Source organism: Scardinius erythrophthalmus (assembly GCF_964197995.2).
Source record: "Scardinius erythrophthalmus genome assembly, chromosome: 25".
In the NCBI taxonomy this organism is placed as follows: domain Eukaryota; kingdom Metazoa; phylum Chordata; class Actinopteri; order Cypriniformes; family Leuciscidae; genus Scardinius; species Scardinius erythrophthalmus.
The window spans coordinates 22,194,631-22,208,671 of NC_138245.1; the positions used below are offsets into that span (position 1 = coordinate 22,194,631).

General features: G+C 38.4%; 1 protein-coding gene across 5 annotated transcripts in view; it reads right to left on the bottom strand.

Annotated features, from left to right (window-relative positions):
* The window catches only part of iqsec1b (IQ motif and Sec7 domain ArfGEF 1b), a 175,762-nt gene extending 165,543 nt beyond the window's left edge, over positions 1–10,219 (bottom strand). For 3 of the 5 annotated variants that reach the window (XM_081358474.1, XM_081358472.1, XM_081358476.1), the window contains exon 1: positions 9,770–10,219. In XM_081358474.1, coding sequence (XP_081214600.1) covers positions 9,770–10,056 — 287 coding nt within the window. In that variant the 5' untranslated portion in view covers positions 10,057–10,219. The remainder of the gene's footprint in view (positions 1–9,769) is intronic. The other 2 variants (XM_081358473.1, XM_081358477.1) reach the window with 2 other exon arrangements.
* Between the last annotated feature and the right edge of the window lie 3,822 nt (positions 10,220–14,041).

Sequence of the window (14,041 nt, forward strand, 5' to 3'; positions counted from 1 at the left end):
TCCATTTAACCAGCTGATAATATCCCATGAGAATCCCTATCACAACGTTACAAATGGAAGGCAACAGTCACCATAAAGTCAATTCTCGAAACCTAGGACCATCATCTCACTACATCAAAGAATATGAATGAACTGCAGAGTAACTGGAAATGTTTTTTTTTTTAAAGTGAAGAAAGTTATGGGCACACTCTAAACTGCCTCCAGCTGTCCTCATACGCCATAAACGTAACAGGGGAAACGTATGCAAACATTACAAATAATTATAATAATCACTTGTGGCACTGCAACAATAAATATCCAGTAAAATAACAGAAATTGCTTGTCTGGAACATGAGTCAGCTATACAGTTTAGTATAGCCTACATACATTATATAAAAATATTTGACCACAGAATGCTGTGATTTAATGTCATATTATTTTGGACAGCTGTGCTATAAATAGAGACAAAAAATATATATTTTGCATAAAGAAAAATTTAGGATGATTGAAATTTATATTTGTATTTATTTAGGCTATTTATTTAGCATTATGACACTATTTTCAATAATGCATAATAAAGCATATTTTCGGTCTAACTTTTTTCTTTTACTTTTTTGGGGGGGGGGGTTAAAAAAAAGATTTGCTTATGGAAATTAAGCTTATTTTAGTATACGTAGTTGCATTATGACAATTTCTACAACAATTAAGCAAGCACATTATATCATTTTAAATTATAAAACATTTCTCTCTTTTTTCTGATTTTGGGGTGTAATATGACTACAACCACAAACCCAATTTAAGACAGAAATGTTGCTCTTTGATCAGCTTGAATTTACAGTTGTTTACAGAATTCATAAGTAGGAGAAATATGCCACATATTGTCAGCCCTTTCATATGCACAGAGCACATTGAGACATATAAAAAGACTTCTAAATCCAAAGAAATAAACAGAGAGACACTCTCCTACAGCAAATGAAAAATCATTATATAACTGTGAGCCCTGTCATCTCATTAAATCGTATGCCATCTGCAGCACACTTTTCAAAGTTCCTCACTTTTCCAGATCCTGTGAGGGTTCTTAATTCTGGGACAAAATATTAGAATGCTAAGCCCAAGAAACGCACATTTTATGACAGGAGTTTCAATTTGCAACTAGTTCTGCACCAGTAAACAATATCCCACGCCTCTGCATTGCAACTAAAAGATCGATGGCATGAGCTATAATAGTACAAAAAAAGCAATATTACTGAAATATCCACAGATCAGCAGATCAGTAGATGGATGCATTTTCACATTTCATTTCAATGCATTTTTCATTCATTAATTTAATGTTGATAGGTTCTTTTGCTGAGAACCTCACCGTAACCTCAATTTATGCCACAAATGCTATTGATTGAGTTTAACTTGTACTGAACCCAGAATATTCCTTTAAGCCTCAGATACCTGCGGTTTATTACAGTCTTATATATTCTAAGCTTAATATATCATTTAATATACACAATCACATAGCCTACAGTATTTTGCAATTTTACCAGTCACATACACCTTCAATATGTCATTGCCTCACAGCGGATCTCATGTTTGTTTACTTCTCATCTTAGTATTCAAATGGCAGTGTAACACAGCCACCCAAGGGTTTCATAGTCTGTTCTCCACTATCCGAGATGGATGTCACTCCCTTATGGAAAAACACATCATAGGCGGCACATGTTCTGCTTCTGCCCTGGGCTACTCTGAAATCCCATTCATGCACTTAATTATCCCTCACGCTGGAGATTGAAATGTGCCATTTGCAGTCATACAAGCTGCAGGTTACTGAACCTGAACACATGCTACCGCTTGCTACAAAGACACTGTAAAATGGTTCCTATGGAATAATTAGACAATTCATTTTAAGTCCTTAGAAAACAAAGGTCACGTTAAAATCACTTTTATATTCTAACAGATTAAAAGAACTAGCCTAAACTTTTGCGGAGGGAGAGGTATATTTGCAGCCAAGGATATGCACTACTTCTGGCAACAGTGTATTGTATGTCTGCCATCCATTGATTTTGAGTTAGAGATTTTAGTGCACTGCATAGTGAACGGTATGAGATTCTATGCAGTTCCCTTGAGCTACGTGTCCTCGACTGATATAAACTTGGCAACAGTGATATTTCCCTTTAGGAAAGTACCGTACAAAGAAACTGGCTTGGAAATATGTGTAATTTTTGTACTATCACAAAGGAGACTACAAACACAATGGGCCCTATTTTAACGATCTGAAACGCAAGTGTCAAAGCGCAAAGCGCAAGTGACTTTGTGGGCGGGTCTTGGCGCTGTTGCTATTTTCCCGGCGGGATAAATGACTCTTGCGCCAGGCGCAAATCTAAAATGGGTTGGTCTGAAGTAGCTTCATTATTCATAGGTGTGGTTTGGGCGTAACGTGAAATAAACCAATCAGAGCGTCATCTCACATTCCCTTTAAGAGCAGACGCGTTTGTTCTAAGCGGATTCCTATTGTAACGGCGGATTTGCCAGGCGCGCGCCAGGAGCGGTTCACAGTCAAGGAGAGCAACGCTCTCGTCAGGGACGTTGGGGATGGAGAAACCCACCCAAATTAACTTCGGTTAAAAAGGCGTATGATAATTTGGGTAAATGTGTAAGCTAGATGTATGCTTTTATAATAAATTGTCTATCTATCTATCTATCTATCTATCTATCTATCTATCTATCTATCTATCGTAATAATGTATGATTTGCAAAAATGAAAACTGCTGCTTCTGTGTAGATGAGAGAATCAAAGTGTATGCACGTTGTGCACACGCTACATTGATTATTGCCAAGCATGCGCCCTTAAAATAGCATATGAATAACATGCGCAACGCGCCACTGACTTTAAACAATTTTTTCCTGGTTAGTGGCGCAATTGTTTTCTAAACCTGCAAAATAGCATGAGGGAACGTTTGCGCTGGAACACGCCTCCTTTTTTGCGCTGAACCGCCCAGGGAGCGCAAGTTCATTCCCTAGTTTAGCGACGTGCTTCTGTAGAGGGAAAAACGCGCTTTGCGCGGGTGCAAAATAGGAATGATACATGCGTCGGTGTACAAAGTCAATTGCGCTGGGTGCAAGATAGGGCCCAATGTAAGCCTTAGTTGAGAGAAAAATGAACAAATAACTTAACGAGATAATTCACACAAATAATTCTGAGAAAAATTAAAAAAATTGAACCTGTTCATTAAATAAAGTGATCGTGTCTCTTCAGAAGGCATGGATTAAACCACTCGATTCAAATGGATTAGGCTACTTGTACACATTTTTTTTTTACTTTTTGATGCGTGAACGTTTTTGTTGGATGGACTTGCAATGGATAGGCAGAATATTAAATATGAGTAATAAAAATATCCTTATTTGTGTTCCGAATATGATTGGAAGACTTAAGGCCGTTGGACACTGAGTCCGAAATTCGCATCCGAAATTTTCGCACGTTAAAAAAATAAATACGACCTCACGTTATGTGAATCACGCTTGCACACTGCCTCCGAAACTTTCGTCCATCAAAAAAAAATTTCGGATCAGGTTCGATTTTCTGCGTTTTTCGCATCCGTAGCAAGCATTTTGAATGGTGTTTTGACAATTTAGAGCCACCGAATCACGAATATTCACGAATCCGAAAAAACGCATGCGAAAATTTCGGACTCAGTGTGCAAGGACCTTTACTGTGTCATAACCAAACGTTATACATTAAGATTGCAGCAACAAGCAATTTGTCTGTCCACACCAGATGAGGCACGACTACGAGACGTGGCAAAATCAATCAAAAATCACAGCCAATCAGAAGAGTGTGTGGGCGGGGTCTCTGCAAGCGCACTGCATTACTGCGCTTGAAATAGGCTACTTTATAAGTATAGCCTATACGATATAATAAAGCTGATATATAATGGATTTTTTCCTTCATCTGAGACACTTCAGACGCACACTGTTCGCCATGATGGTTTTGAATTGCTTAAAATGTGAGTGGAATCACTTAGAAAAGGAAAATACACTTAAGTGCAAGCAACATGTGCAGAGCAAGTCTGTCATATTGGCTACATAAAATTATAATGAGAACATTATAATTGTGTGCTTGGGACATGGCTTTTAATGGTGAGACTTTTGTTTTTGTAATAAGGGTCTTAAAAAAATTATATAAAACATTGGATTTAGGTTTATCGGCCAATATATCTGTTATCGGCTTTCAAATATAAAGATTGATTGGGCATCTGCCAAAATTTTCATATCGGTGCATCCCTATAGAATGGAAGAAACCATTTCTAAAACAGAATCCCTTGTCTCTCATGACGTATCGCTGTTAAGGCTGGTTAGGACAAAAACTCTTGATTAACATGAAAAATATACTTTAGCACATTACATATGGTTAGATCTTGTTAGAACACAATGTTATGGGTTTAGAACGACATAAGTTTGAGAAAACAATTTTCCTTATTGTGTGAACAATATCTTTAATATCAAATCGTCCCCTTTAACCGCAAAATAATATTTACAACAATGACAACTGCTTAAAAACCAACACGTGGAAATTGCAAAATTTGAACATTTTGGCTGCTACTTCCTTTGCGAATATTAGAATATGTCACAAGCATTGCATTAACTGACATTTATACACAAAAATCACCAACAGCTTCTTCACTAGCCATTTCAGTCTATGCTGCGATTGCCAGTTTGCTTCAGTCAGCACAAAGCCGTGAGCTGACGTGGCAAAGTGCTTCATGACATGAGGGCCAGCAATCGGCTGCAGCAAAAAACACCGGTCTTTTAACTCTCTACAATATGGTGCAGAAACAATGCATATCAAATACAGTCCCCTTCTAAGGTGAACCGCAACACACAAATCACTGGCTGAAGTTTCATTGCCTACTACACTTCCATTCTCTAAATTACGGTGTGTGCTTGCAAGCAGTCACAAGCGATAATGGCACCAGCCTATGAAAAAAATATGGAACAGCAAGGAAACAGACTGTCAGAGCAGAGCTGCAAGTGTAGAAATGTTCTGTTATGACTTGGCGATATCCCTGTCAGAGCCATGACTTGTGCAAGAAAGACCAGCCAAGCTAAACATGCTGCTTTGAGCTTTGATTTCGCTATTCAAAATTCAGACCCCCTACAGAAGTTGACAAACTCAAGTATGTTTAAAACATAAAGTGCCAACAGAACAAGAAAAGACCTGTCTTTTTTTTTTTTACATGAACAGCACAAGAGACTTGAATTGTTTTCAACAGCTATGAACCGTAGTTAACCAAAATACCAACATCTGCTGCAAGAAAAATCTTTCTTTTATATGTTTGTTGAAAACTTTTGATAGTGATGCATTGATGTAATAGATTTAGCCACAAAACAAAATTTATCAGTGACAACTTTGCCTTTGTGCAAGAAGCCACCCCTCAAGGAAACGCTTTATTTACGTCATTTGTTGCAATGTCTGCATGTTTTAAACATCCAGGGCTGCGTTTCTCAAAAGCATTGGAGATAAGTTGATCGTAGAGACCATTGGTGCCAATAGGTCAACGTTCTATGGACCATGATGCTTTTGAGAAACGCAGTCCAGGGTCCTATACCGTGAAGCCGGTTTAGGTGGCTAGCCAGGTATGATTCAGTTCAGGCACTAAACTGGGTTTTAGGCACCATGGAAGTGGTTTGGCTTTTAGCAGTGTGTATTGCAATAGTAACATACGCTCCACAGCAGAAATTGGACCAATCAGCTGTAAGCAAAAGGACACATGTCTGACGCAATAAAGTCACTCCCCCTTATTCTACTCCTAATTAAAGGTAACTAGCCTACATAGCAAATGATTTTAAAGGCAAAATCATCTAGCTTTTTTCCAGAGAGCATGTGATTGGCTGTTCACTACTGATGTCACACTTAAACACAAAAAGTTGATAGAGAAAGTTGATGATAAATATCATGGTACCAACAAATCCTGACTGGATTGGTTTGGTTTTGTCAACTTGAAACTAAACCTGTAACCTTGTGGTTGTTCAACTATCATCATGGTACAGGCCCCAGGTGAATATCTAAGTTATGCTATGTTGACACTCCTCCAGATATTCTACAGTTGTAAGAAGCTGCAGAATAACTAGTGGTCTTTCCTTTGGTGTTAAAGTCTGTCAAATCATAAGGATGTGAGATGATCGGAGCGGATGATCTTTTCAAATCCTCATGATTTGAATGACTCTGGGTTTAATACCAATGGAGAATGAGAAAAAAAAAGACAACTAGTGAATTTGCATGCTGTATTGTTATTGCATGTGATATAAACTGTTAAAATCAAGAGGAGGGAATAAGATCAGAGATGGTGATCCTCAAAAATCCTCATGATTTGAAATACACTTGGTGTAACACCATAGAGTGAAAAAAGAAAGCCACTCCATTTAAGCTGCAGGAGGAGTGTTAAGATGGCATAACTTAAGAGTCACAAATCAAGTTGTGTCTCTGATATTCTTAGCATTGTATCTCAAATGCATGCTTTACTGTTGTCTGTGAGAAAGTCATCCTTTCTCATTCTCCTTTGGCATTAAACTCAGAGTCCTTCAAATCATGAGGATGTGAGAAGAGGGGACATGATCTTCTCAAATCCCTGTAAATTGAAAGACTCTGGGCTCAGTACTAAAGGAGAGTGAGGAAAAAGGAAGCATACTTCACATCACAGGCGATCTCAATGAAGCATGCATTTAAGACACATTGCTATAAATATACGCAGCTTTATGACTATGCACGTTCCTCTCTCCTCCAGTTATTCTGTAGAATAAGCTGCAGAATGACTGGAGTGGTCTTTTTTCTCATTTTCCTTTGGTGTTAAACTCAGAGTCCTTGAAATCATGAGGATGTGAGAAGATCAGAGCAGATGATCTTCTCTAATCCTCATGATTTGAAGGACTCTCAGGTCAATATCAAAGGAGACTGAGAAAAGACGATTAGATCACATTAAACAGGCAATCACAATGATGCATACATTTAAGATATTGACTTAATAACATGAACACTTTTTAACGTTTAACGTTGCGTTTCCGGTTTAGCACGGTACAAACAATTCTAAGATAAGATTTCTCTAACCAACCTCCATCATGCTGGTGGAACACCATTAGTGATGTAATGATGTTTTGCAAGTATAATAAAGTATTATCTATTCATTTTTTCAGGTACATTACACTGTCATACAAATGTGTGTGTAGGCTATACATAACTCAAACAATACAGTGATTGTTCTTTTCGAGAACCTTTCTGTTTGTTCATCTCCAGAGAAATAACCTCTCTGCAAATGATGATAAACATTTTATCTTCTTTACTCTGCTTCACATGTGCCATAGCAAAAAAAAAAAAAAAAACGGAAACCAGGGAAAAAGCAAGCCCAATAACTGAAATGTTACCAACAGTACCATGCTTTTACACAACTCTTGCACCACCGTGGTAACAGCAGATGTATGTTGCGAATAGTAATCCTAATTACATAGCACCACAAAAAGAAATAAACTGTAACCATACCAAAGAGAACCCGATGGTGGAAAAGAGACTAAAACAAAGTGTAGGCTAAGCATAATCAGCATATTATGAACAGATCTGTTTTGACATTTAAGCAGGCACAGATAAGTCAGGCATGTGAAAAAAGCAAATAGCAAGTGGAAAATGAAAATGAATGGCCAATATTACACCACAAAGCTCAGTCATTGTAGAGCCAGGAATAAAATTTAATTACATCTTCCATAATCGTAAGAACTGTACAGAACAGATTCCGTATTTCGATCTCACAGAATCTGCACTGTCTAGAAGAAAGGTGAAGGTGAAAGCCAAACTTTCTACCTCTGCAACCTCTCTGCATTGAATTACAACAGAAGTTACTGACAAAATACACTGTAGAAAGTGCAAGTGAAGTGCAACTCATGAAACAACATCTTTAAAGGTTACCTCTTTGGGTGCTATAGCAGAATAGAAAGTTATTTCACAATATAAACTGTAAAAATAAGAGATCATGAGATCAGCCAGTGCATTTGCATTACAAGGGATAATGTGACAACTGCATGTTCGCATACAGCTCAATTCCAAATCCAACTCCGGCTTAAAAACGGCACATGTCTTAGGGAGAAATTTATGTTTCTGACTCATCCAAACACTCATGTAAATTTCCATAAATATGCCAGATAAACACTTATCTCTTGCAGTGAATCCACTTGGAAATCCTAACACACTGCAGCAAGCCAGCAAACCAGCAAACCCCTCATGTAGTGTGGCACCAGAAGCTGTGTGAGCTCCTGATTGTCAACATAGTAAAATAGTAGCAGATTAGAATAGGCCAATGCTTCAGAGTAGCCTTGTTACGTAACACTGTATTACAAACTGCATCGAAAATAAGGTTTGTGTAGGAATTCCAAATTGTAATTACAGCTCAAACAATCACAAAGATGTGAATTTGATCTCATTTTAAAGGTTATATTACAAATAAACAGGCCTAAGGTTACCTTAAAAGCAGACAAGGATAGAGTGTAACTAGCTAATGTTTGCCATTTTAGTCAACACATTAGTCTTACACAGACTGGCTGAAATCCATTAAAAACCATCACAGCTGGAAAACAGATGTTCCCGTGATGAATTATCTTAATTAAATTGAGAATTTCCTTATAAAAATGATTAAAGAAACTTGAAAAGATGATTTTTTTTTTTTTTTTTGGTCATACTAAACCTGACGGCATAACGTAGGCTACTGGAGAACCATAGGCTACTGGCTCCAAGGTTGCTCTCTTCGGATTACAGATGAGGAAAACGGCTTCATTTCATTTTATTTAGAATTTTTAAAGCTAGACTTCGTTAGGGCGTGTCACACTTAGACCTGTGTTAATTATTTTAAAACCTGGTTAGCACTGCTTCACACCGTGGGTTACTAAACCCTTGTTCTCCAGAGAATGTTGATTTAGCGCGTTGTTTGGCAACTGGCAACCCAATCAGAGCTTGCGAAAATAAATATTCATGAGCTTTCTACAGTTCTTCAGAACTATCACGCGCTGTTTAGTCTTCATGTCTGAGACAAACGTTTAAACATGGGAAGGCAAACGAGTTTACTGAAATGATGAAGAGACTGAATTTTTGCTGTGTGCCAACCGGTGTGGATCTACTTGGCAACATTTCCATAGATGGACAAGCCTAACCAACGTTACCTAACCTCATAAATATGCAAATAAGAACATTAACCCGCACTTACGAAGGTACAGTGTGAAATCTCGAACCATGTCAACCCAGGATTATTTACTAACCCCGGAAAAAGTATGAACAACACCGTTGAAACGTGGAACAAGACAGGATTGGTGTACAGAATGACGCTGTGTGGACAATTTCAAGTGTCAAAAGCCTGTCAAAATCGAACGCCGTCGACATGGGTGTGTGTGTGTCCAAGCAAGATGCCTACCACAGCATTTTGAGCGTCGTAGAAATGAGCGTATTGTACAAAATTGCTTTTAATGTATCTTCTCTAACTGACTGTTGGCTGCTGTGCTCCCTGGGGGTTATATAAATATTCACTTTAGGCATGTATATAAATAAAACGCCCGGTGACATTTAAGTGTTGGTATTTACTCACACCCAAAGCCTTCCCATTAAGCGAGTCTGTTCATTGTCATTGAGAACCACAGATACACACTCTTCTTCTAGTCGTTTAAAAGAGCAGCATATACAGCTGACATCCCTGCTTAGAGATATTCCATTCATACATAGTCCAAACGAGACACGAAACCACCAGTGACAGCTTTGCAAAAGTGGGACTCTTACTTTTCTTGGATCACGTTCTCCTTTATGGCACCCAGCGTGGGGTGACTGTTGCCCTGTTGTTGCAGTCTGCAGGTGGCCAGGTGCCTCTGGTGCTGATCCTTCAAGCACGCGTTCTCTTGACAAAGATCACACACTTGCTGTTCTAGCTCTTCAATCCGATTCTTCTGCTTCTCCAACAACTCCTGTTGGGTTTCGATGATTTTATTTAGCTCTTTCAGGTACTCCGCCGCCTTGCTGGGGTTTTCGGTCGGGTTTTCCATGTCGATGTACGCGAAATGCCCGTCCATGGGGCAAATTCGATCCGCTGAGCTGGGTTCACAGCCGCTCCGCCATTGTTTATGTTTGCTGGCACTGCTGACTGCTGTCGGCGCTCAGTACTGAGTACTGAAGTTGCGCTCGAGCGCTCGTCCGCTGCAGCGCGCCGTCCAGAGGCTCGCGCTGCGCCACAATAACTAACCCGCTCCGTGGATGATGTTAAATCCCTTTAACCCTTCAGTGGGAGGACTGTTAAGGTAAGCAGTGTTTACTGCGCTAGTTGCCTATTTTTCGAGGTGCATTATTTGCCCGCAAAAAACAACAACAGTTACTACAACCTGCTTAACATGTTTGAAAAGCATAAACAGGTCGGTATTAGCTGGTTTAAGCTGTTTTAGGTGGTTTAAACTGGTGTTCAGCTGCGTGGTTTAAGTGGTCAAGTGGGTCTCCCAGCATACCAGCTAAAACCCTGCTGAAAAAAATAAGGTGGTTTGCTGGTCAAACTGGTGTTGAGCAAGATTGAATGGTCTCCCATCCTGACCAGCTGACAAAGTATCTTAAACCAGCCTAAGACGCCCGATATGTTGGCTGGTTTTAAAGAGGTCTAGGGAATTTTTCCTTGGTCTGGCTGGGGGACCAACTAAACCAGTTTGGCCTGGTGAAGACCAAAAAAAGTTACGACCAGTAGCAAACAATATTAGACTAAGATGTTCCACCCAAAAGTGCCCAAAGTGTCTCATCTCAGGCATTTCAACAGGTGCTCTACTCATCCTATCCAAACCACTCCTGCAACAGAATAGAGCGGCCAAAAAGGAAGTTACATTTTCATGAAACATCTCATTTTCACTGGCACTCTGACTCATCTGATCATGTCCAGTGTTTTCTGCCATATAGCTTTTTTAGCCAGTTATAGCTCATTACATCATACATGCTTAAACTCCTGCTATTTTCTGTTTTTGCTGGTCATCTTTGGATTATATGGCATTTATGATTTCTAGATCAATGTATTGGATTTAGTTTGATTCATCTTTAAGTAAATGTTATTTTTAGCAACAAAAAAACAACTCAAAAATGTATATCAATATTTCTGTTTCATCAATATTTCATACATGTTGCATTTATGATTTATAGATCAATGTATTGAACGTTTTCCCGTCTCTAAGTAAATGTTATTTTTAGCACACACACAAAAAACACCAAAATGGATATCAATATCTCTGGATCATCCTATACATGCAAAATAAAGGGTTCAAATCTAATTGCACACTGAGACTGTGTCTCAGTCCTACTGAGTGCCCTCTGGTGGTTGCATTTGGCAATAACAGAATGGGTTTGCCAATTTAAGATGGATCTTTATGCCAGTCGGTGCAAAACAAAACACGATTTACTTGATTTATTTTTCAATTTGTTGGCATGTTGGTTGTGTTGTATAATTCATAACAGTTACAGTTATAGTTGAGTATTGCTTGGTTAAGTTGAATAAATAGTTACATGTCACCATCTGAGCATTTCAAGTGACAATAAAAACAACATTTGTCACTTAAAATAGATAAATGACTGGATCTAATTATAGCACATGTCCAGTAGAATGCATAGCATATGCAAGCTGCCAAAAAGAAGAAGAAAAAAAAAACTGATTAGGGGAACTGTTTATCTTCCCAATTGTCATGACAGCCAATGTTCTGAGGCATATGCTGTTTGGTGCTCCGTACCTGTGCATTGTGCTGCTAATGAGAGAGAGACACCAGATAATGTGCATTATTCACACTTTATCCTCTGTGATCACAAAGACGCTGTCTCCATCAAAGCCTCGCAATGATGACAAGGATGGGCTGAGTTTTACTGTAAGAGCGTCTGCCTTCCTCAAAAATGAATCTATTTTTAGAAGCCTTTGTCTTCTCTTAATTCATTTTTCAAACTAACTTTTAGCAGATTACATTGTGGTTTGGAAAATTAGAGCTAGGGAGGAAAAGGTCATATGTTGTAAACGCAAAATATGTTTATAAGAAATAATCACCTTAATGGCATGGTTTTTACACTGCCTCTTACTGAGACAACATTGATTTTTCCAAGTAATGGTGTGTGCATTTTGACATACACAATGGCATTTCCAAAGTGCAGTTTCGATAGTGCATATATGGGGCAACAGAAAGAAAATGCGGCCGGTGCTCCTATATGAGTCTGACAAAACACTCAGAATATCCTCATGACATTGCCTGGGAAGACTGCTTGTCTGTCAGTCATGTTTGACTCTTTTTGCACCGCACATTTAAATATTTACAGCAATTCATCGTAGAGCAAAAAAGGAAGCGTTTTTTCCTTGTAATGCTAATGTTTCTAGCAGATGGGCCTGCAATGAATGCAGGCCAACAACATAAGTCCCACAATCATAAGTCAAGTCTTTTAATGAGGAACTGAGACACAAAATGCAGAAACTCAGTCTAAAATTTCTAATTTGCTATGTGTTCTTTTAAAAAAGTATTCTTTATTCCTTTAAATTCAGACGTTTGTATTTTGTAGTATTTTTCCTTTCCTTCACCAATCCCTTTTTATTAATTTTTTTCAATTTCCCCACTACAACCACATATCATATATAGAGACCGACTGGCCAGTTTCGGCCCAGATGGTAAAATACACCATCATCTGAACAAATTTGCCAGAAAGAGCTGTTTATTTGGACTAAATCAATTATTTTTCTTCAGAAACTGTATTATATTATTGTTGTTTCACCAGTGATCTTTTTTCTTTACGCAGGTCCGTGTTTTCCTGGACTGCATGCGCCCGCCGAAAAACTACCATAGAGATAAAGTAGAAGAATAGAACTCAATGTAAATTAGACCTCCTTGCGCTAGTCCATTCTGGTATGCATCACCCCTTTTTACATCTACATATTTGTCCTGTTTCATTTAGAAATGCATCAAATTACAGAAGTAAAATGGGATGTGAATGCTTCATGTTGACTTTAAGTTTCTCTGTGTTGTTTATGGCCTAACTGGTTCCTCACTAGACTATTACTCCATGCAACCTGCCTAAACAGATGTCAGACTCACATAACAGACTTGCATCAATCCTGTTGGCACATTAGCATGTTGCTGCAGTCTCTGCCTTTTTATGTGCATTGAATTCTTTAGCAGTGGAACGCTCATTTGATGTGGAATCTAGAGAACTATTCAAAGCTACTGATGAGATTTGCCTCATTTCGAAACATTTAGAGTGATTATGTTGCTTCTCTTATTTATCTATCCGTGTTTTAACACATTGCATATTGCACAAAACACAATTCACAACATTCTATGCAACACACATCTGCATTGCTAATGGAAAAGGGCTGTTCAAGACGTATTATATTCTCCTTGACCACACCAGACATTTCCAATCCTTCTTAATCGAATGCAACCAGTTCTGCACTGCCCATCTGCTGTTCTGCACAAACACTCTCACAGATCAATTACTGATGAGGACCTGAGGTATAGAGAAAAAGAAAAAAAGAAATATGAGGTATAGGGTACTACTGAACATTTTATTAACAGTCATAATCCATGGAAACCAGCTATTTCCACCCACTTCTGTTGCCCTACTGACCTCTACAGTGACCAAGAAGAGGGGAGATCCTGGTTAGACATCCATGTTTATTCATGTCTTTCCCCCTGCCTAGGTCTCATACATATCTCTAAAAAGTTTAGTTGCAGGCTTCATTGGCTACTGTTGCAGAGACAGGATGCATTCAAGCCTTGGGATTGAACAGTGATTTTGAAAACATTACTGTAGCACAGGGTGGTCATACAGTATATATATATATATACAAACACACACACAAAAAAAAATATATATATATATATATATGTGTGTGTGGTCAGATCAAAAACACTTTCTAGATTACATACCTTCAAGTAGCGTTAACTTTACACCTTTTAGCCCTACTATAGCCCTACAATATAAACCTGAGAAAAGAACATGTATTTTGAGAGATAATAACACTTTTAGATATTAGACACAGCTGGTTTATATCTGAAGCGG